The sequence below is a fragment of the Brassica rapa genome, chromosome A03, assembly GCF_000309985.2.
Source record: "Brassica rapa cultivar Chiifu-401-42 chromosome A03, CAAS_Brap_v3.01, whole genome shotgun sequence".
NCBI classification, from domain to species: domain Eukaryota; kingdom Viridiplantae; phylum Streptophyta; class Magnoliopsida; order Brassicales; family Brassicaceae; genus Brassica; species Brassica rapa.
Genome location: NC_024797.2, coordinates 4,995,313 through 5,016,740, shown reverse-complemented (window position 1 = coordinate 5,016,740; position 21,428 = coordinate 4,995,313). Strand labels below are relative to the sequence as shown.

At 36.0% G+C, this 21,428-nt stretch overlaps 4 protein-coding genes across 4 annotated transcripts; 2 read left to right on the top strand and 2 right to left on the bottom strand.

The window, feature by feature from the left end:
- Positions 1–272: 272 nt before the first annotated feature.
- LOC103856662 (cytochrome P450 86A1) lies at positions 273–2,536 on the bottom strand. The gene is made up of 2 exons (XM_009133778.2): positions 1,344–2,536; positions 273–884 (listed from the first exon to the last, which is right to left on the bottom strand). The coding sequence occupies exons 1-2, from the start codon at positions 2,481–2,483 to the stop codon at positions 480–482; spliced, it is 1,545 nt and encodes a 514-aa protein (XP_009132026.1). The 5' UTR covers positions 2,484–2,536; the 3' UTR covers positions 273–479.
- Positions 2,537–3,856: 1,320 nt separating this feature from the next.
- LOC103856661 lies at positions 3,857–7,881 on the top strand. The gene is made up of 3 exons (XM_009133777.3): positions 3,857–4,995; positions 5,068–6,638; positions 6,739–7,881. The coding sequence occupies exons 1-3, from the start codon at positions 3,909–3,911 to the stop codon at positions 7,090–7,092; spliced, it is 3,012 nt and encodes a 1,003-aa protein (XP_009132025.1). The 5' UTR covers positions 3,857–3,908; the 3' UTR covers positions 7,093–7,881.
- A 2,127-nt stretch (positions 7,882–10,008) lies between these two features.
- LOC103856660 (transcription factor DIVARICATA) lies at positions 10,009–11,912 on the bottom strand. The gene is made up of 2 exons (XM_009133776.3): positions 10,793–11,912; positions 10,009–10,583 (listed from the first exon to the last, which is right to left on the bottom strand). Exons 1-2 carry the CDS (start codon positions 11,239–11,241, stop codon positions 10,163–10,165), a joined length of 870 nt encoding a protein of 289 aa, XP_009132024.1. The 5' UTR covers positions 11,242–11,912; the 3' UTR covers positions 10,009–10,162.
- An 8,130-nt stretch (positions 11,913–20,042) lies between these two features.
- Positions 20,043–21,289, top strand: LOC103856659. The gene is made up of 2 exons (XM_009133775.3): positions 20,043–20,294; positions 20,598–21,289. The coding sequence occupies exons 1-2, from the start codon at positions 20,261–20,263 to the stop codon at positions 21,050–21,052; spliced, it is 489 nt and encodes a 162-aa protein (XP_009132023.1). The 5' UTR covers positions 20,043–20,260; the 3' UTR covers positions 21,053–21,289.
- The last annotated feature ends 139 nt before the right edge of the window (positions 21,290–21,428 follow it).

The following is a 21,428-nucleotide window of genomic DNA, read 5'->3' as shown; positions in this document are numbered from 1 at the left end:
TTTGTTTAATGATCTGTTTTCTTAAAAAATTCCCTAGATCATAAGATACAAGCTTCTTCTCGTATCAAAATAATTAGGGTTTATGTGCTTCTTTGTTGTGGAATACTTTTTCATTTTTGATCTTTTTCTTTCATTTTTACTTATATTGTTCACGTAATTTACTGGTTGTTTAGTTTGAGATTAGTGCTAAAATGATTCTCACTTACGTTACGAAATTGGTATTAGTCTAACAAGTCCACTTTGTTTTATCACAAATCTAATAAGTCCACTAATTCAGTTAAAAGTGTAACCACTAGACTTTTATTCAAAAAAGAGTTGAACAAACTCAAACAAACAAAGGTACAGAAAATGCATATATATATATATTATAATACGTATCTTATAGTGGAGTAAAACAAACGAAAAGTAGGTTGCTTACAACAATTTAAACTTCAAATGACAAACATATTCTCCAAACTCAAACATATCCTTAAAATTAATCACGCACTAACCACCTCACCACGAGGTTGCAAGTAGACATGTAGCCCGTTCTTCATGAAGAGCGACAGCGACATCTTCTGCTCGACGCGATGACCGGGAACTGGAGACAGCCGGTAACGGAGGAGAACGGCTGAAGCCACCGACTTCATTTGGAGATAAGCCAAGTCTTTTCCCAAGCAAGTCCTTGGTCCGGCGTTAAACGCTACAAACTTGTAACTATCATTAGGAGTCTCGAACCGGTCACCTTCGGCCGTGAGCCACCGTTCTGGACGGAACTCGAGACAGTCTTGGCCCCAAATCGTTTTCATTCGTCCGATCGAGTAAATCGAGTAGGTTACCGTCGAGCCTTTTGGCACGAAAGTTCCGTCAGGCAAAACGTCGTCGGCGACGACGTACTTGAAATCCTGCATGGTCATTTGGAACGTTACTAATTATTACGATATGAGTGACAAAAACAGCTAAAATAAATTTAATGATTGTTTTGCATCAAATTTTGCCATGTTCTTTTGGTAAACAATAATTCAAATTAAGTAAAAGTTAAATGTGATTATAACCGTCTTTTGATATATAGTACTAGCTAGCAGCCAAGAGTAAGAAAAATAAAATCGTTGAATTGTGATATTCAGCTTAAAAGAAAATTTATATTCTACTTAAAGAAAAATTAATGTAACTAGTCAAATTTAGATATTTAGTATGTATATATTTAGAAACATGTCAATATTTACCTAGTAATTAGTTATGACCCTAAAAAAGTAGTAATTAGTTATGACTATGTTAATTTTACGTAACCCTCCTGGCCATATGCGTTACGAATAATATTCCTATGAACGAAATAATCAAAAATTAAATGGTTGTATTTTCACCTGAGGCACAGAAGGGTATAAACGCAGCGTTTCAGCTAAAGCAGCCTTGAGGTAGACGAGCCTATCTGCCTCGTCGAACTCCAACGGCTTCTCCGCCCACTTCCCCTGATCACTACCACGTGTCTCCTTCAGAATCGTCGATAACTCGTCAACGATCTTCTTCTCCACCTCAGAGTTGTTCATGACGAGCCAAAAGAACCAGGTCAGAGCCACTGAAGAAGTGTCGCGACCCGCAAGAACAAAGTTAAGCGCGATACGCTGAAGAACATCCGTCGCAAGAACGTTACCGTTAACGTCACGTTTCTTCATGAAACGTGACAAAAGATCATCGGAAGGAGAGTTTTTCCGAGCGTCTATTGCATCGTTCATGTAAGTCTCAACGATCTCAAGGCTCTTCTTGAGCTTATCCTCCGAACCAATCCCCATGGCTTTCTGAATCCTCCACAAGAAACCGGTATAGAGAAGCCTCTTTAGAGTAGCCTCGGTGGCCGTGTCAAACGCGACGGAGAACGGATTCACCGGGAGGTCCGGTGATAGCGTCTCCGGATCTTTCCCAAAAGTCAAACCACAAATGTTGTCAAAAGTCAACCTCAAAAACAAATCTTGAAGATCAACCGGTTTGTTGTCCTTAACCGCCCGGTCTAATATAAGCCACAACCGGTTCTTGATAGCCCCGTTAACCCATCGAGCCATGGCTTGTCTAAGAGTCCTTGTAGTGAACTCAAGCGCTGCGGTCTTACGTTGCATGAGCCATGTGTCACCATCGCTGTTGAAGATTCCTTGTCCTAACAGATCGTGGAAAGCAGCTCGCCACATCGGACCTTTCGGGTAGTTATCGAACCTTGTCTTAAGAATATGCTCGACGTTTTTGGGGTGACACGTCACGGTGTAAAAACCTTGCGTCTTGGCCACGAAAGGTATCACCATGGTGCTTGTCTGGTACGTACCTCCAGTGGCTCGGAGGTTATCAGCGATCCAATCATGGACTCGGTTCCGGTTAGCGATCAGATACGGCAGGCTTCCGACGATAGGTAAGACTTTGGGACCGGTTAGTCTCCTGGAGATGAAGTAGAACCATATAGCGTAGATCGATATAGCGGCTACGGCGTAGCCGGTTAAGATAGGGTTTAGGGCTTCCATTTTTGGGTTTAGGCTATTTGTTTTTGTTGTATGGAGAGATTGGTGCGAGACATATATATGGTGAAGGAGAGGGGTGTGTTTATATGTAAAATGAGAGATATTTTTACCATAGGCTATAACAAGAAAAGCATTTTGTTTTCCAATTAGGAGAAAGTAGTTGGGACATTTTTAATTTGGGTTGATAAGAATTTTGTGTATGGTTTGGGTTGGGCTAATAGAACACGAAAGCAAATTAACTGTCTCGTTTGGATTTAGTTATGATTTTTTGTAGCATCGAATATCCAATATTTAGTTATCAATAAAATACTTTATTTAATATGAAATGAGCCTAGCAATGAGATCTTTGCTTCGAGAATAAAGATTTGGTCAATGGTAGTTTAGCCTACTATAAGAAATTGGGTTTGCTTGGAGTCGAACACTTTAAGAGTATAAAACACACTTGCGAAAGATTGTTTTTCATTTTCTTTTATTTGTCGCATGATATATGTTGATAGCAAATTAGACCACTCGTATAAAAGTTTCTGTCTCGAAAATCAGAATACCTAGGAGAAAGATTCAGCTGATAAAAATATGAGCTAATCCAAAATGCCATACACATTTCAAGTACTTAGCTATTATCTAATCCAAGAAAATATTTCCGAAAACCTATGCTTGAAGATATATTCCCAATAAGTTAAAAAAAAAGATATATTCCCAATATAAGCCTCAGTTACAAAAAAGATATATTCCCATATTATTTTCAAGACTGCAGTCAAAATTTCAGATCACCCAACCTTACAAATAAATACGTTTCCTCCTTTATTAAAATCTAATAAATCATGATATTATTCCTTAAGATTCACTAACTTTTTGGTATAGTATATAGGATTATATGGGTTATTATTCTATTAATTTTCGTTTTTGGCTAAATAATATATATAACTTATTTATTAATTTAGTTACTAGAATTTTTTGTGTTGGTTGTTCATGATTTATATTTTAAGTTTTGATAAAATTTTAACTTAACATAAGATTTTTATTGATTTGTAAGTGTTGTTTACTTTCTTAATTTTAAAATCTACTTGTCTGATCTTAAGATATTGGAAAATTAGATTTGTACATTTTTTTTAAAGCTGGGCCGTTTTATAAATGAAAGAAAAATATTCTGAGTAAAAACTAGTTTTTTTATCAACAACTAAATTTGTTTTTCTAATTTGTCATTGTTTTTTCCTCTAATACAAAACAAGCATGAAGCGAAAATTAAAACCACCTGAAACAGAGGATCTCCAGACAATAAAATCTGTCTAACTTTAGAAACCCCATTTATCAACGTTTTGTATGCTGCTACATTCTTTGCTAGATCTTGCAATGAAAACACCCAAATATTGATCATGTTTCAATAGATTTCTAATGGATCACGTCTGCTGAATAGTGATTGTATAGAAAATGGGTATTGACGTGAAGGAGACCGGTGCAACATTATGGAAAGTTCTTGGATTCTCAATGAACACAAGCATCAAATTCATGAGAAATCACCCGGTCTTGTCAGGGGTTTCCATGTTTTTACTTGCACTATACGTCATCCTTCCTTCATTGTTCTTCTTCCTGATATACTCCTCGCCGGTTCTTGCTTGTGGTGTAGTATATGCCCGAGAAAAGATGGGATTGAGTTTTCCATCTTCAGGATCAAAGAGTTGTGGAGGAGAAAAGGATGGTGTTAGATGTCACTTAAGACAACAAAGAAGTGTTAGACGAAACGCTAGAATGCAAGTTGAAGAATGGGACTCACAAACAAGCGAGGAAGAGAAGGACAAAGTTATCTTGACCTCTCTTTACAATGACCTTCTCGGTCGTAAACCACATTTCGAGGAGTCTCCTAAAGCAATAGAAACAGAAGTTGTAGAAGACAATGAGAAGTCTGTTGGTGAGGAAGATTCGCAAATGTCTTATGTTAACGTTGAAGAACCAATGGTTTGCAATAAGATCAAAGAAGAGAAAGAAGAGATGAGGGAGGAGATGAGCAATGCTAATGAACATTGGGTTTCAGAGATTGATAGAGATAGGAGACTAGAGAGTCTAGTAGCAAGAAGAAGAACAAAACGTCTCTTCAAACTAGCTCTTCATCAACATAATAAGCTTCAAGCTGAGGAAACAGCTAGCCCTACACATAACAACAACCTTCGTATTAACATTCCTGGGAAAAATAACAACAACCCTTTTGAAAAACGTCGAAACTACTATCCATCAGATGATGATAGTACTGTTATGGGATTACAAGTTCCCTCCTCAGCACCTTCCGTGATGTTACAAGCTAGAAACCCTTTTGACATTCCTTATGACCCTCAAGAGGAAAGACCTATTCTTAGTGGAGATAGCTTTGATCAAGAGTTTTCATTTTTAGACCATAAAGATATGTTCTTTTCTCGTCATGAGAGTTTCTCTCGCTTTGGTGATCTTTTGTCTCCAGAACATGCTCAGTGTATGGACAGTCCAGCTTCTACTTCAGACATCTCAACAACTAGGAAACGTTTAGGTAACATGTTCTTAAATTTATTATTTGTATATACTCAATGAGTAATGATTTTTTTGTTTTTGTTTTCAACAGATTTGGAGAATGAATATGAACAAAATACAATAGAAGATGACAATAAATGTGTTGAGAGTGGAAAGCTAGAAGTGAATAATGAGACAGATTCAAACAATGAAGATGATGATGATGATTCAAGCTGTTCAGAAGAAAGTGAGTCAGAACACAACCGTTTCAACAAAGCAGAACTCAGAGAAGCTATTAGCCACACCATGGATAACTATCCTAGTTTTCTTGTGAATCAAGCAAGAAATAACATCCCAAGCCCGTTACCTAGAGGCTTAGCACCGCCAAAAATTGATGATAACAATATGTTTTATGCTCGTAGACGCGAACATTCGCATAGTAGAACATTCTCCATGGCCTCAGATATGCAAGTTGAGGTTTCAGAGATTGGTTCACCTCCTACTACGGTTGATTGGCTTGATGAATGGTCTAATGACGGGGAGTCCTATATTTATGATACTGATATTGATAGAGAAGTCATACGCCGTGAAGAATCATGCAAGAGTGTCTCTAGCCAATGTCAATCAAAAGAGGATAATAGTTGGCTAGAGACTAAACCAGTGGCAGAACACCTAAGAATGGCTGATGATATGTATACAAGAAGTCAAGCTGAAGAGGATTTTGACCAGAAATTTTCTAGTTTGAGTGATGTTTCTAAGCCAACAAGAGGTTTGTTGTTCCATACAAGCGTGTCATTGTCGTCTATAACAGAAGAACCTGAAACAATATTTGACTCGGTTGATGGGGGAACCTCAGAGAATATGAACATCTTGACTACAAATTTAGTTGACCAAATATCTCCAGATTCATCCACGATGAAGTTTCTTGATGAGGAAGTTATTGATGTGCAACCATTAGAAAATAATGATCTTTGTGGATCTCCTAATATTATGGATTCAGATATCATTCATCACCAGCAGAAAGACCAAATATTGAATAGTATTCAAGGAGAGTATGATACAAATCAGATCCATATGAAGAATGAGAACACAAACCGAAAGGAATATGAGGCAGCTCAGAGCTTATTGGATGCTTCTTTGGACATTCCGTATATAGAATCATTTGAAAGAGAGAAGAATGAAAAAGAAGAAGAAGAAGAACCAGAGTTAAATGATTTTAGGAAAGAGGTAACAATACAAGCAGAAAATAAGGCACTTCAAGGTGACTTGAAGAGTTCTCCATCCCATGTTCTTACAAAACTACTAGAAAGTGAGGCCACGGTAGAGAACGGTCTGGAATTAGGTAAAAGTACTGATGTGTATGCAAAGCCAATTGAGCTAGAGAAAACACATGACGACGTCTTGGAAGCATCTTCGAGCCATTCTTCACAATTACTTGAGAACTACGGAGATGCAGAAAATGGTAGTGATTTGTTTCTTCTACAAGTTCAAGACTCTAATAACTCAGCATTGGATGAGTCAAGTGAACATCCACTCTCTAATGAAGTAGAAAGTTCACGATTATCGAAAGATATTTGTGGTGAATCAGCCCAAGTTTTCAACAATATAACGAATGTTGAGGAAGAATCAACAGTTTCAGAAGGGACTCATAACTCACAAGGTTCAAAACCATGGACTCAACAGGTTTTACCCATTTTTCTAATCATCTTTGAATACAAGCTTCTTTCACTATTGTTGGCCTATGATTCCAAGTTTTGTAATTGTTTTTTTATTTATTAAATAGCACTGTACTGATTCTTTCGAAAGAATATCAGCAAGAACATTAGAGATCACCCAACAAGCAGAGCATGATGCTATTTATCCAAACAAAGTCTCTCAAGATATTACTGAAGATATATTTGCTGCATCAGCCAAGGACTCAACTGCTAATAAGAAGAATGACGAAGAGAAACTAAAACCTGATGAGCAAGTTATAGAACAAGCTGTGGAAAAGGAATTAGAGCTTGATTTACAATCAATGCACCATAACACTGGTTTAGTCTCTAAAGAAGACGATGAAGAATCCAAGAAAGTGAATGGGGGCAGTGCACAAGGCCGAGACCACGACAACAAAGACAGAAACAGAGACTTAGGTTAGTCACGTAATTCATATTCGACATAGTTATGAGGGACAAATAGGTTCATATTCATTTTTATAACCAAATGTTTATTATTTTGCGGAAGACACACAGATCAGATAATTTTTTTTATATATGTTTATTACTATTTTGTTAGCTTCTGTTATTATCAATGAAAAACGCAGGGCAATTATGTATTATATGATTAAAATATCTGTTGAAAGATTAGTTGAAATAAACTAAGTTGGATATCATTTTTTAAAAGTACATTTAATCAAAAATACTTACCATTTGAGTTTAGTGATTATTGTTTAAGATTTTGTATCTAAGGTGTGGGGTTGGGTTTATAATATTTTATAAATAATTTATAAATATTTACAAATAATTTAAGAGGATTAATATTATCTTTTTCATAATAAATTTAAGGTATTTTGAAAATGGTTATCATTTAAAGGTAAATATCAAATTTGAGGTAAAGTTACAGAATCCCTAGTAGTTATTTATAGCAAAACAATGCACTGAACCGTAGATAGAATTGAACCCAAACAATGAACAAAATAAATTAGTAAGGATATATATCTTTGGTCATGCAGAGATACAAAACTGGATAACAAATTATTGTCAATAGATTGATTGCATTGTTCTCAAACATTTGTTATAACTTCAAGTGGTTATTCAATGCATAGTTTGGTTGATTGAGACAAACAATATTGAAAAATACCATAATGCATGATGCATAAGTTATTCAATAATTAAACGACAACATTTGAATACTAGAGATGACCAATTAAGTTTGTGTCTTTTTGAACCTTGTGGGAACCGAAATTCGCACTGTCGATTTCCGTTTAAATAAGGAAACTAGGAAAACCCTAATTTCCCAGAGGTCCCGGATCTCTGGGAAAGCCAACGACAAGTGATCGAATATATGCGGAAATCATGAAAAGATAACAAACGAGTTTAGAGAAAACAGTAGATCTTATTTCGAGTCCGCGTTAGAGCGTTGCGATCATTACAAGAGAATACAAAGGCTTTGGCCGTAGGGGCCGTCAGCGAGTTACCTAGTTCTAGCAACATAAAACCCTAATCCTAGTTGAGTCGCAGCTCGATAACAAAGGACGAAAAAGATATCTAAAAGGCTTAGATTGATTTCGGACTGAACCTTGTTAAAGGCTGCCTACGTACCCCTTTCGAGGATCAAGCCGAACGTAGTTCAATTGATAGAGCTGGACAAGAGATCGAACTGCCTGGGCGAGTTCGTCTAGTAATTGAGTGCCAGTCATAGAAACCGAACTTGTCGAGAATAAGCCTAAAGTTTCTAAGTGCAGAGAATTCCGAATCTAAAAAGTTCTCCCTCTTGCTCCTCGCCTATGACTCCTTATATACTAGCTCCAAGGTCGGTTTACGCTTTTACTCTTCTGCCCTTAAGCCGTCATAGCATAAAAATGGAGATATTCCATTTTTCCCGATCTTCACAATTATCTTCAAAACTTCCGTATTTATCCGCGAAAACTTGACATTTATCCTTCCTTGTAGACCAAGCGTAAACCAGGCTGTGGTTTACGGGCTTTTGATTAGGAAAATCGTAGGATGGGCCTCGAGTCGTGTTTTAGGTCCCTTTGGGCCGTCTTCCGACACGACACGTTTACTACGAGTTTTCCGCGGTTTCTAATCCGCGAAGTTTGATCGATGAATTAGAATGGCGGGAAACATGGACTGAGCTTGCTACGGTCTTCGGGAGATAGCATTCGAAGGTTTTGACGAGAATGCAAGAACTGGTGTCGTATTGACGTTCGGAAAGGTTCAATCGCTACACAGCGACCGAACTTTGGCTCGAGCCCGGTCGCTTCGTAGCGACCGAGCGGGACGAGCGCTCGGTCGCTACGTAGCGACCGAGCTTGGCTGAGCTCGGTCGCTACGTAGCGACCGAGCTTTGGCTCGAGCTCGGTCGCTACGTAGCGACCGAGCGGGACGATCGCTCGGTCGCTACGTAGCGACCGAGCTTTGGCTCGAGCTCGGTCGCTACGTAGCGACCGAGCGGGACGATCGCTCGGTCGCTATGTAGCGACCGAGCTTTGGCTCTAGCTCGGTCGCTACGTAGCGACCGAGCGGGACGATCGCTCGGTCGCTACGTAGCGACCGAGCTTTGGCTCGAGTCGGTCGCTACGTAGCGACCGAGCGGGATGATCGCTCGGTCGCTACGTAGCGACCGAGCTTGGCTGAGCTCGGTCGCTACGTAGCGACCGAGCGGGACTATCGCTCGGTCGCTACGTAGCGACCGAGCTTTGGCTCGAGCTCGGTCGCTACGTAGCGACCGAGCTTGGCTCGAGCTCGGTCGCTACGTAGCGACCGAGCTGTGTGCATGCTTGGTTGCCGCGTATCGATCGAGCTTGGCTTGTCCGCGGTCTGATTTCCATACTCGAGCTTGTCCGCGGCTGATTTGGATACATGTCCGTTGCCTTCGGACAATCGGTATTTAGTGGTTCGATTGAGATTTGGACGATATTTTACTGCAAGGCTCTTCGTAAAGATTTCTTTACGAAGATTACTTTTCGTAAAAACGGTTATGCTGATTTTTACGGACTTTCAGACATTGATTCCGTCGTGACCGATTTTGACCCCAACAAACCTTTTGCTGCAACTTGTATAACATAAATTTCTTTTTTTTTAATTGTTTTTCATCAACAACTAACACTCGCATACTATTCCATATATCAGACGGTGTGATGTTAGCAACATTGTATGTTGTGCTTTTCATTTTTTTTTTTTCATCAACAACATTGTATGTTGTGCTTTTCATTTCTTCACATCATGTGTTCTTTTTTCTTTTGCAACTTGTAATCATTTGAAAGCCTTTAGGTGTAAACCATTATAATAAAACATTAACGGCTTAACGTTGTAGCTGAGTAGACTAACATTTAACAAATTAACTAAAAATATTAGGTTCACGAAACTTTTACTAACTACTTGAACTTGGAATCAGTGAAAACGAATGGACGTTTATTATACAGTTTTCAAATACGATTGTTCCGTCCATATGAAAAATTTAAGAATCTAACTCACACCCTTTAATTAGAGATCTATCACCACTCATTATAACTGATACATTGTGTTCTGCGCGTCGTAGCAAGAATCTGCGGTGTTAAACGGCCCTAGCAGAGCCTGACCATAAGAGTGAACGCCACTAATAGCGTTTCCAATCGTTATGTTGAAAGTGTCTGCATGCGTTCCATTGTTGTCCGTTTGGCTCCACGGAAACGCGGCTAGTCTTGAACGCTGCTCTCGTGCAACGATGGAGCTCTTGTTGGTCTCCAAAGAAGCTTCGTCTTGGAGATTCACAGTGGTTATGTCGTGTATGCTTGCTCGTCTCTTGTCCTTGCCGCCGGAATGTTGCCGGATAAAGTATTTTTGGGCGTGACTAGCGACTTGTGTTGGCGTTCGCGTTATCACAAAGTTTCTAGATATGTTCCTCCAATCTCCTTTACCGTATTTCTTCAAACCCATTAGAAATAGCCTGAATATATTGTCACAAATATTTAATCCAAAGATAATTTTAATAAAGTTATATACATTACAATTTACAAATAATATAAAGATGTAACTTGGTCAATTCAGGTTTCATAATGATGAATGCTTATAATATAGAAGAGAAATTTGTATAAAATCATCTTAAATCCGGTTTAATTTCAATTCGGAGTAAACCGGAAAAGGACAGATGCTTACTTGTGTTCTTCCTCCGTCCAAGGAACACCTTTCTTCCGCTCCAACTCCGGCGATCTTCCGGCCGGCGACCTTTTATTACCAACCGGATGACCCGGTTTAAACCCGTTACAACCACCGCCGCCGGCCCAGTCAAGAGTGAAAGGGGAGGTGATGTAACCGGGAACAGGGATTAAACCGGCTTCGATGCTGCTGAGGTCAGCTTCCAGGTCGTTATACTGTTTGATGACGTCACTCACGGTCTTCCCCGGAATCGCCGCCGCTACTTTCTGCCACCGGTCAGGAGTGTTGTCGTCGTAAACTGCCAGAGCATTCTCGAACGCCTTGTTCTCAGCTACCGTCCACGTGGCGGCATCGGGAGAAGCTGCCAAGGGGACGTTGCTCTCTGTCTCCTCCATGAGCCAGTTGCCACCGGACACGTGAGACGTCGTCGCCGGTCTCAGAATCTCCATGGCCGCAAAAACTATAAACCAGCTCTGTTTTCTTTTTTCTTGTTTTTATATGAAATAATCATAGAAAGAACTCAAGAATCACTGTCAAATGATACTTCATATTTATTTTGACTAGAGAGCTCATCAGAAATCTTTGAAATATATTGCTTAGACCCACCTTCAAGGAATCTAGAAAAGCTTCAACCTTTTTTGAGAAAAAAAAAGAATGGAGAAAATCTAGGCAAGATCTGGGTAGTGAGTCCAAAGGGAGTTTTTTTCTGGATAGCTTTGAGATTTTGCAGAAGAAAGAAAATGAATCTATTGGTTTTCCAGATTTGGTGGAACTAAAGCATGCGTGGGTTTTAAGTAGCAGAGACTCCAGAGTTGAGATTTGGTGTGGATAATATTTCTCGGGAAAATAAACATATGGCTACAGAAAATGAAAAATAATATTATTAATACAATTGAAGAAGCTACCTTGGAGCTTACCCAATTAGGTAAACTATAACGTGCAAGAAGAAGCAAATGAATCCATAAATGGAAAGAAAACTAACACCAGAAACCAATTCTGAAATCTTTCTCTAGTAAAAAAAGAGAGAAGACGCAGAGAAAGTAGGCGATGATTTGGGTTTTTAGGCCATGATTAGCTCAGTTTCTTAATTGAAATTTTTAGCTTTGACTAAGAGAAAGCTACAAATCATCTTTTAAATAAGATATATAAAATACGTTTCTTAACCAAAAAATATAAAAAAAAAGTGTCAAATCATGAGTTAATAACCCTAAATAAGAAACCGGAGTTAATCATGTTCTTGAGAAATTAAATCTTGGGTGATGCTGTTTTTTTTTCTTCTCTAATTATTACAGACAGTAAAAATAATAGGTTCTCGTTTTTTTACTCTTACCTACTTTTTTCACATTACATATGATTTCAGTGTGTACACATCATCACCAAACTAGGTTTCTATTTTTAACCCTGTTTTAATTACATATTCCCAAACTAATGTAATTATTTCTTTTGCAAATTTTTAAAATTCAGTATTTTAAAAAAACTTCAAATTTAAGTGTTTGTTATTTACTTTTATCTTGTTAACCAGTTTTACTGTTTAAATTTGTCACCATTCATAAAACATCGTTCGTCCGCTAATTAGAGGTCACCTTTTTCTTTTAATGCTCTTTCTAATTATTAAAATATGCTGTTATTGTTTGTGTTAAAGTAATCTTATTAAGTGATGGCTACTAATCAGACCCTAAATGTTAGCCGTTGTTGATCTTAATGAAGATAAGTTGTGTTTAAGAAAGAAAATAAAAAGAATTGGAAGAATAATTCCGTGACTGCTATGATTACAACATAATAATGATGGTGAACACTCATATATTGCGAAATACACAAATAATTGTCACTGAAACCAAAGAAGAAAAATGATTTTATTTATTGAATAAAAATATACGAAGTTGACATTTTCTGGGAGTATACGATGCCTCTCATAACAATAACAAATTTTCAACATCCTTATTAAAAGAAGTTTCAAAACTTTTTTTTTGAAACACAAAATAATATTAACTACTATATTCCAAAGAAAAACATATACGTTACTGACGCTGCTGTACTTTAAATTTTTTATTTGCACTGATTAAGTACAACTTTTTATTTATTTCGCAATTTGGGATTTTATGTGTCAGAACAGAAAAAGCAGCCGCCAAATGAACGGTCGAGATCAGCGGTAACTTACATGGCCAAGTTGTACTTAGGGGTCCACGTGAGATGCGCGTTTTGCATTATCATTGGTCGGTCTCTCACTTTAATTGTCTTTTCTTCTGTCTTTAAGATCTCGAGGAATCTGTCTTCTTCATTATGATTTGTTCACGTGGCAGCATTCTATACGTTCGATCTACCCTTACGAGTTCATGCTGAGTTATACGTAAGGTTTTCGATGGGGCTTTTAACCGGTTTGGTAAAGTTTTATTGCACCTTTAGAAGATGTCTACATGGTGAATCACTAACCATTTCTCATATTTTTCTCTCTTCGGCAGCAAAAATTCATTTCACTGTAGTTATGAATGGTTATGAGTCTCATCACCGAGTCTAACACATCAATCACCGTATGTTTGTCATCATGGAGCTCACGATAATCAAACCAATCACCTTTCTAAAAGATTGAAATCTACGATTGAATTTCAAAATGTTCTTCATTGCCGTAAACCCATAAATGACTTAAGAAGATCTAATCAGATCACCCTTTTGTAAATCAAATTACTTCTGTACATGGTTTGGTGAGATTTACAATCTATATTTATATATTGCATAATTATTGTCCCAATCGTTGACCATAGTGTGAGTTGTTCTCTATTCAAAATGCAATAATGATTTATTTAAATACAGTATTTTATGTTTTATATAATGAAGAATCTTGGAACATGTCAAAGAATTACATTACCGTTTTACCCAAAAAAAAGGAAATCAATTACCTATAGAGTTTACTACAACATAGAATTCCTGATATCACGGATCACATTGATATATGTCCTAATTAAGTGTTTAGGGACTAGAGAGTATTAATCAATTAGTTTTAGTCAAATGTTAATACACTTAAAGCCGGTAAGCTTCCTTACGTGACCGGTAATGGTACCGTACCACCGTACTTGTATATATTATATCACATTAATCCAATTCAAAATGTTTATAGCAATTTTTCGATGGAACTAAAGGAACGTTTTCAAGCATTTTATCTTTCATATATTCTTTGTGAGGATAACACAACGTCACAACCAAATGTTAGCTAGGTAAGAGTATTAGATTTTCGAATTGATAATTGTTTTTTGTTGTTCTAAAATGACTTGTTGATACATAAAAAAAATGTTTGTAGTCACCTTGGTCGTATATCATTTAGATGCCACACAGTAGACATCTCGAGTGATAGTAACGTACGGCTAATATATATGCTTGAAAATTCCATTTCGTATGTATATAATTAGAAGTTTCTCAATTACGTAACATTTTTAACTCTAATCATTCTACTCTACTTAATATATCTAAATACATGCTTTGTAAGTATTCTTATCCAATACACGTTTGAATCATCTATGTCATTGCTTATTGAAAAGGAGTTTAAAGTAATCATATATTATAGGAAAATAGTTAGTCAAGTTCTATAATCTTTCGCGCATGTTTCATATATGAAAAGTGCTAAATCAATTCTATGTATGAGGTGTGGTCATGCAAGATTGCCACAAACAAAAAGTATATCACTTTCAGAATATATGTAGGGTTATTGAGCATATTAACGATATAATCTAGTTTATTATCATAAAGTATGCTTATATAGTTACCGTATTCAAAATATATAAAAAATATTTTCTATTCAATGGCCCTTTGGACGTTCCAGGAGCTATATGTAGGGGGAGGTCTGAATGTTGGGGATACATGTCAATAATTGAATATATTTTTTGACATTTCTGGTACAACTAATACTCTCCATACATTTAATATTAGAAGTTTTTCAAGTTAAATAATCTTTTACTCATTTGAACACTTGAGTATTATTTCAAACAAGGAATAAGTCAGAAAACTGTTTAAGCAGAAAACTATAAGGTTTAAGTGCACCAAGGGACAAACGTCTTGCGAACTGGATGAAACCGCCAAAGTCTTTTGGAATCGATTCCCTGGCATTTTTTTTCTCTTAATAAACTATTATGATTATTTTCATGGAAATTGTGATTCCAGTTAAGCTATATATATACATGCATAACCGATTCTGAACTTTTGAGACATAAAAAATTTAGTCAAGATTTTAATAAATATTTTTTTGCTTAATTTAGAGGTCTATGTTCTATATAGTAACTCAATTTTTCGGAGATTTAAAGCCAATATTAGATTTGTCTATACATAGAACTGGGTCTGTATACAGAAAATAAAAAAGAATATTTTCAGTTTATACGAAAGTAGTTGTGCAACGTTTTGGGTCCGGTGATCGTCCGGCGCGTGAGCGTGCGTGCGGTCACCGGAGCCCCTAAAGCCACCTAAAAGTTTCCGATCTTCGCTTTGCTGACGCTCCCTCCCTCCTCCGCCTTGCCTGAGCTCTAGAAGAAGGTCGTCCATGGCGGATCTGGTTCTGGTGTAAAGGCGCGGTCGTGGTGAGGATGCGGCGGTGAAGCGCTTTCTGTGGCCTTTTGGTTTTATCTCCGGGAGGCGGAGGCTCCGTCAGCTCCGTCGACGCCGGTTCAAGTCCCCGCGAGGTGGAGGCTACGTCTAGCTCTGCCGTCGTCGGTCTAGTTTACGGGAGGTGAAGGTGTTTCATGCCTTGCCTCGCCGTCGGTTAGTTCCCTAGTTTAATTTTTAGGGTTTAGTCGGTTTCTTTTCTTTTGGTGTTGTCAAGGTTGCTTGGTGTGGTTTGGTGGTGACGACGTCGGAGGACGATCGAAGCTCGTCCAAGGTTAACGGTGACGGTTCCCGCAAAAGTCTTCCTCTCGGTGATTGCGACGATTGGTGACGGATGAGATCTCGATCCGTCGAGTGATACTCTCCGTATTTGGGCTCACCTCTGTCGAAGACGGTTGGCGGTGGTGATGGTGTGGAGTAAGTGAGCTCCGGCGATCCGGGTGAACCGTCGGTTGGTTCCCGGTGTTGATCCGAAGCGAGGGCGTCGTCGATGCCGCAGCGTGTGTCCGCGCGGCGGCGATGCCTCGTGGGGGTTAGGGTTTCTAGTTGTTGGGCTTTAGGCCCAGGCCCAGAAGTTTAAGGTTTTTGGCCCAGGTTTTTGGGTTTATGTATGTTTTTAATGTGGGCCTTTAAACCCATTTATCTAATATATTGACGGAAAAAAAAAAAAGAACTGGGTCTGTATACAATATACATCACTAAACAACTTTAAAGAACACCGACGACCGATCGAACCTTTTGATTTTGCTAAAGAGGATCCGTGACATTGTCCGCCGAGCACCGTATGGGTTTCTTTTTCTTGTTTTCTGCTGGATAAATCTAATTGCCAAGTTGCAACGGAAATTAATAGTTAAAAAGAAAAGAAATAGAAGCCTAGCATAAGAATAACGTTTTATGAAGTAGTTTATTATATAAAATGTCCGATCTTCCAAATTTTTTTACATGCAAATTATTCTAACCATGCACCTTATAGGTACTAAGTATAAACTAAAATTACAAAAAAAAAGTCCTAACACTGAAAAGATCGGTGGGTGTAAGAAGCAGTGACATGTCACGGGCGGTGACCTGTCGACGGCGAATGCCATCTTTAGTCCCCTAATTGTATGGATTTCCAAGTGACAATGCACGAACCATACCCCTTTATAATATTTAACAAACAAAAACACAATTTGCATAAACTTCAGCAAGTTGGACCGGATATTTCGATAAATAACACGCTACACGATTATAAAACGAAATAAATAATTCATTATCGAAAAGGACTAACTGTTTGACAAAAGTAATGCATTGTTTTTTGAGCAAGACAAAAGTAATGCATAATCTACACCTTTTATATGCAAAAAAACACCTCATCATCTAACTAAACCCACCCACACTTGCTCTGCAAAAGTGTATATAAACTTGTGCTGAACCTAACTTGCTAGCAAGTGTAACTAAAAACAACTACAAGTGATTACTCTGTTGCGTTCGTGTTTATGTCTACATATAGCATTTTATTTTACCCAACAAATTCGTAAGCTTAAGCGTCATAAGTGAAATCTATTTATTCACTGGATATTGAACTAATCCCAAGCAAACGTGTTATGGCTTAATATAAGAAAGCATATTCCTTCACAACAAACGTGATTTAACATAGTTGAAGACTTTTAGACTTAAAAAAGAAACTTTTAGACTAATTCAACTATTCAAGTCACACCACATCTTGATGTAAATCTATTTGAAGTAAACACTCGTCTAAAACATAGTAACAATTTACAAATGTAATTTAATATAGCTAGCTAGGTACATATATACATAGATATAAGTATCCCTTTCTTATTAAAAGAGAAGCACTTTTAAAAAATAACCTTTATTTGGTATTATATTAACAACTTTGCCATTTTAGCTTATGTGTCACTCCTACAAGCCTCCTCAGCATCTTTTAATAATTGACCAACATTTACTAGAAGAATTACATAATATGCCACTGCTCACTATTTTAATTAATTACGTTAATTTTCTATACATAAATGAGATTACTTATATGAAACCATAACGTTCATATTATGTCATATATATTGTAAAACCACCGAACCTCTTGCATGAGTATCATTATTGATCTCTTCTATCGAAACTTAAGGTAATATAGATGAAACTTAACTGGGTTCAAAAAACATTGTCGTCATAATCAACTAATCTTAAAGGTTTTCTTATGAACATCTAATAAACTTGCATTCTGCATATGTGACACATTTCCAACATAAATTACCGATTAGACACATTTTTTGTCAAATTTTTATCTAAGAAAAAAATATCATCAGAACAATCCAAACATTATGTTGACCACTAATATTTTTAGATATTATACTGAGTTACGTGGCTGTAATTATGGGTTTCATCTGTCTCAGTGGGAATTCTGTCTAATAATATTGTAGCAACATTGTAATATTTTCTCATATTTATCTTCGGCAGTCATGTCCTCCAAATTTTCTCTTTAATATATCGTATTGACTTTGATCTTGCTAGAATCCAATCTTGCGAGATATTTGTTTTGTTTTGGTATTTAATGTGAACGTCTATTAGAATAAATGTTAAATTCTATCAAATAAGGAATAATTTAAATGTTAAACTTTGTTATCACGTTTTAATAAAACTTGCCTTATTTTTAATCGAATATTTGGTATGGTGCCCGTGTAAGAATCAAGTCAAAATTATAATTAATTTATGTTACCATATTTTAAGGTTAAACTGTGAAAACTCAATATTCTCTTGAGATCTTACGTTTAATATGTGATTTGTCCGCACATTTTCTTACGAAATACTTATTAGTTTACCAATATATGGAACCAGTACGATAATATATGGAAACAAATTTCACCAATATATATATATATATATATATTCATATATATATACTTTATAAAATAGCATAATTACAATATTTTAATTATAAACTCTTACATCTTATTTTCTAAAATATTATTTCCAGATAACAACACAATATTTATCTTATATTTAAAAATATGTTTTATTTTATATTAATTTATAATAAACTATCTAATATAACTTATAAATCTAATATTATTAATATAAAATTCAGTTTTAATTAATTATATAATGAATTATTTACAAAATTATTTTTCGTTCATATATAATTACACATCTTTTTTTAAACTTAATAGAAGAAGGAATTAAAATGATGTTTGTGAGAACATGTTGAAAATTGAAACTTTAACAACATGTTTATCATGATAGTATAAGTTCATAAAATAAACCATTAAAATATGTATGACATTTACATCAACGGGAGCATTGAGATATACACTAATTATATTTTCTCTTATAATATGTTTCTGTTTTTTGATTAATTTTTATTTTTATTGTAAATATTTTATAATTAACTAATGTTTAAGCTAATTATTCTTTAAAGGTAAAACGACTTTGACCGCTTTAACTTTTAACGTGAGAGCTTGAATGCGAAAAGTCACTTTGCAAATAATAATGTAGATAAAATATACTACAATAAATATCAATTTTATATATATATATATATATAAAATATTAGTTAACTATATCTTTTATGTATTAACACTCATATAAGATAGATTACGATAAAAATCACTTACAGATTATATTTATACTATTATTAAACTTTCATATAATAATTACTCAAAATATTGATAATATTTTATATATATATATAAAATATTAGTTAACTATATCTTTTATGTATTAGCACTCATATAAGATAGATTACGATAAAAATCACTTACAGATTATATTTATACTATTATTAAACTTTCATATAATAATTACTCAAAAATATTGATAATCTTTAGTTATAGTATAGATTATATCCTAACAATTATCCATACTTAATTTAAAATAACAATATTATCTTTTTTTGTCACAAATAATAATATTATCGTACTGAATGAATTAATGACTCAACTAAAAATTATTAAAATATGAGAAATAAGCAAAATTTCTTAAAATCATGGAGATGATGACAAATAAGCAAATTCACTTCTCAAATAATAGTATAGATAGATAGATATTTTTATTAATTCTACAATATCGTTCCTATTCATTTCAGGACTTCATACGATTACTATTTAAACAAACTTCACCAATGTCATTTTTATATACTCTCGACACATACCAAAGCGTCAATAATGTTGTTTATAACACATTCACATGACAATAATATAAAAATATAACCCAAATGTAAAATTATGCAAATTTGAAATAATGATGTAAAATATAAATGTATATTATTTATTTTTATATACTCTCATCCCGCGCAAGGCGCGGGTCATTACCTAGTATATAACTATTACTTAAAATATTAGTTTATATATTGTACAAAACGTCTTATGCTTCAAACTGCAGGAATCTTTTTTAAAGATTATGGTTTACAAACTTAATATAAAATTGTGTTTGAATATTTTTTAAATTTGATCTGAAATAATATAGAAAAGGTATATAAATAATGCCTTATAAGTTATCAAATAGATTCCCATTGACATTTGACATGATACTTCAATCATTCGTTTGAAAGGTGAGCTAAAAGCTAATTTTAAATTCTTATATACAGCTCATCCAATTCAGATATATAAATTACCTCCAAAACAAAACAAAAAAATACGTTGATTATTCACAAAATTAATTTTATAAACTGGAGACTAGACTAGACAGTACGTTGATTCAGTGCTACTAAACAAGGCCACATGTCCAAACCACTACGTAAACGAAAAGGCCTAAAACAAAGTTATCAAGTCCAATATCTCTAATACGACAGCGTTTCACTTGAGCGTTTCTGTGTTAGTCTGATGTCGCTGAGCTCAGCTCGTTGATCATCGTGCAGAAGCTTGGTCCTCGACTCCTAGCTTTTCGGAGAAGAAGATGGTGCGGAAACAGTTTCAACAAGCTAAAACGGGTAAGATTTCTCTTCCATCCTTGACTTATTTCCCGATCTAATCTGCCTATGTCTACTGTCTTGTTCCCTTATTATGTACTTAGGATGAAACTCATGGGGTTAGATCCCTAAAATTACAATCCGTTATTCGTTTATATCACTGGGAATTGTGGGTTTTGTCAAAGGTTTAAGCTTTTACTTTTTTTGTGTGATCTAAGTTTATGGTGGCATGTAAGCTGTTCGATGAAATGCCTGAACGAAATCATGTAACCTCATTTTTTATTCTGATTGGTTGTTTTGTGTGTATGTGTGGGTGTGTGACAGGAGTAGAGGCATTGAAAGCAATGGACGCAAACAAGTACCTGAAGAAGGTTGGATTAGGGCGTGACGATATGTTCTTTTGGAAACAAGTGGGGAAAGCATTGCTATGCACCTACACAATCTTTGGCATGGCGTGGCTATACAACGAAACGTCTCCTTTAGGGTGGTGGACGCTGAAGCCGAGACCAAAAGAGGAGAGAGAGTTGGCTCATTTGTATGAGCGGCGTGAGTTTCCTTATCCAGGTGATACAGAGGCGATGGAGGATTTTGTTGCAAAGGGAGGGATGATCGGGACGGCTATTGGGCCTAAAGGGGTTGTTGAGTCTGAAGGTGAAGGTGATAATTACCAGAAAGAGATGGAGAAGAAGAAGTTTGACAAAGAGGCTCAGAAACTGTGGCTGAGGATGAGGAATGAGGTTATGACTGAGCTTCAGGAGAAAGGGTATGATCTTGAGTAAGGTACAAAATGGTTGTGATACAATAAATTTGCGTAAATTAGCTGTGTGTAGATTCAACCATTGGTGCAAGTATCTCTACCAACATCCTATTAGATTGTAGAGGAAAGTACAAAACTTTATATGACCCATTTGTGTTCTACGGTGCCATTGATGTTCTTGCTCTTGTCCTTTGTTGTTGGCTTGATTCATCTAAACCCTTTGGAATATAACTTGATGCTTTATGCACTCGTATTCAATGCCTTGAGATTGAAACTATTGTTTTTTATTAGTCTAGGAACTGTTGTATTGATCAGACCCAACACAACCACATCTGTATTGAACTCTTGAGAGGGTTGAAGAACTTAAAAAGTGGAAGGAAAGGGGAGACCGAACAAGA

Excerpts from the sequence above, each read along its gene's own strand:
- LOC103856662 (XM_009133778.2), bottom strand. The coding sequence starts at position 2,483 with ATGGAAGCCCTAAACCCTATCTTAACCGGCTACGCCGTAGCCGCTATA. Across the intron at positions 885-1,343 it reads TATACCCTTCTGTGCCTCAG|GATTTCAAGTACGTCGTCGC; the intron begins GTGAAAATACAA and ends ATGACCATGCAG.
- LOC103856661 (XM_009133777.3), top strand. The coding sequence starts at position 3,909 with ATGGGTATTGACGTGAAGGAGACCGGTGCAACATTATGGAAAGTTCTT. Across the intron at positions 4,996-5,067 it reads AACAACTAGGAAACGTTTAG|ATTTGGAGAATGAATATGAA; the intron begins GTAACATGTTCT and ends TGTTTTCAACAG. Across the intron at positions 6,639-6,738 it reads CAAAACCATGGACTCAACAG|CACTGTACTGATTCTTTCGA; the intron begins GTTTTACCCATT and ends TTTATTAAATAG.
- LOC103856660 (XM_009133776.3), bottom strand. The coding sequence starts at position 11,241 with ATGGAGATTCTGAGACCGGCGACGACGTCTCACGTGTCCGGTGGCAAC. Across the intron at positions 10,584-10,792 it reads TGGACGGAGGAAGAACACAA|GCTATTTCTAATGGGTTTGA; the intron begins GTAAGCATCTGT and ends CAATATATTCAG.
- LOC103856659 (XM_009133775.3), top strand. The coding sequence starts at position 20,261 with ATGGTGCGGAAACAGTTTCAACAAGCTAAAACGG. Across the intron at positions 20,295-20,597 it reads GTTTCAACAAGCTAAAACGG|GAGTAGAGGCATTGAAAGCA; the intron begins GTAAGATTTCTC and ends GGTGTGTGACAG.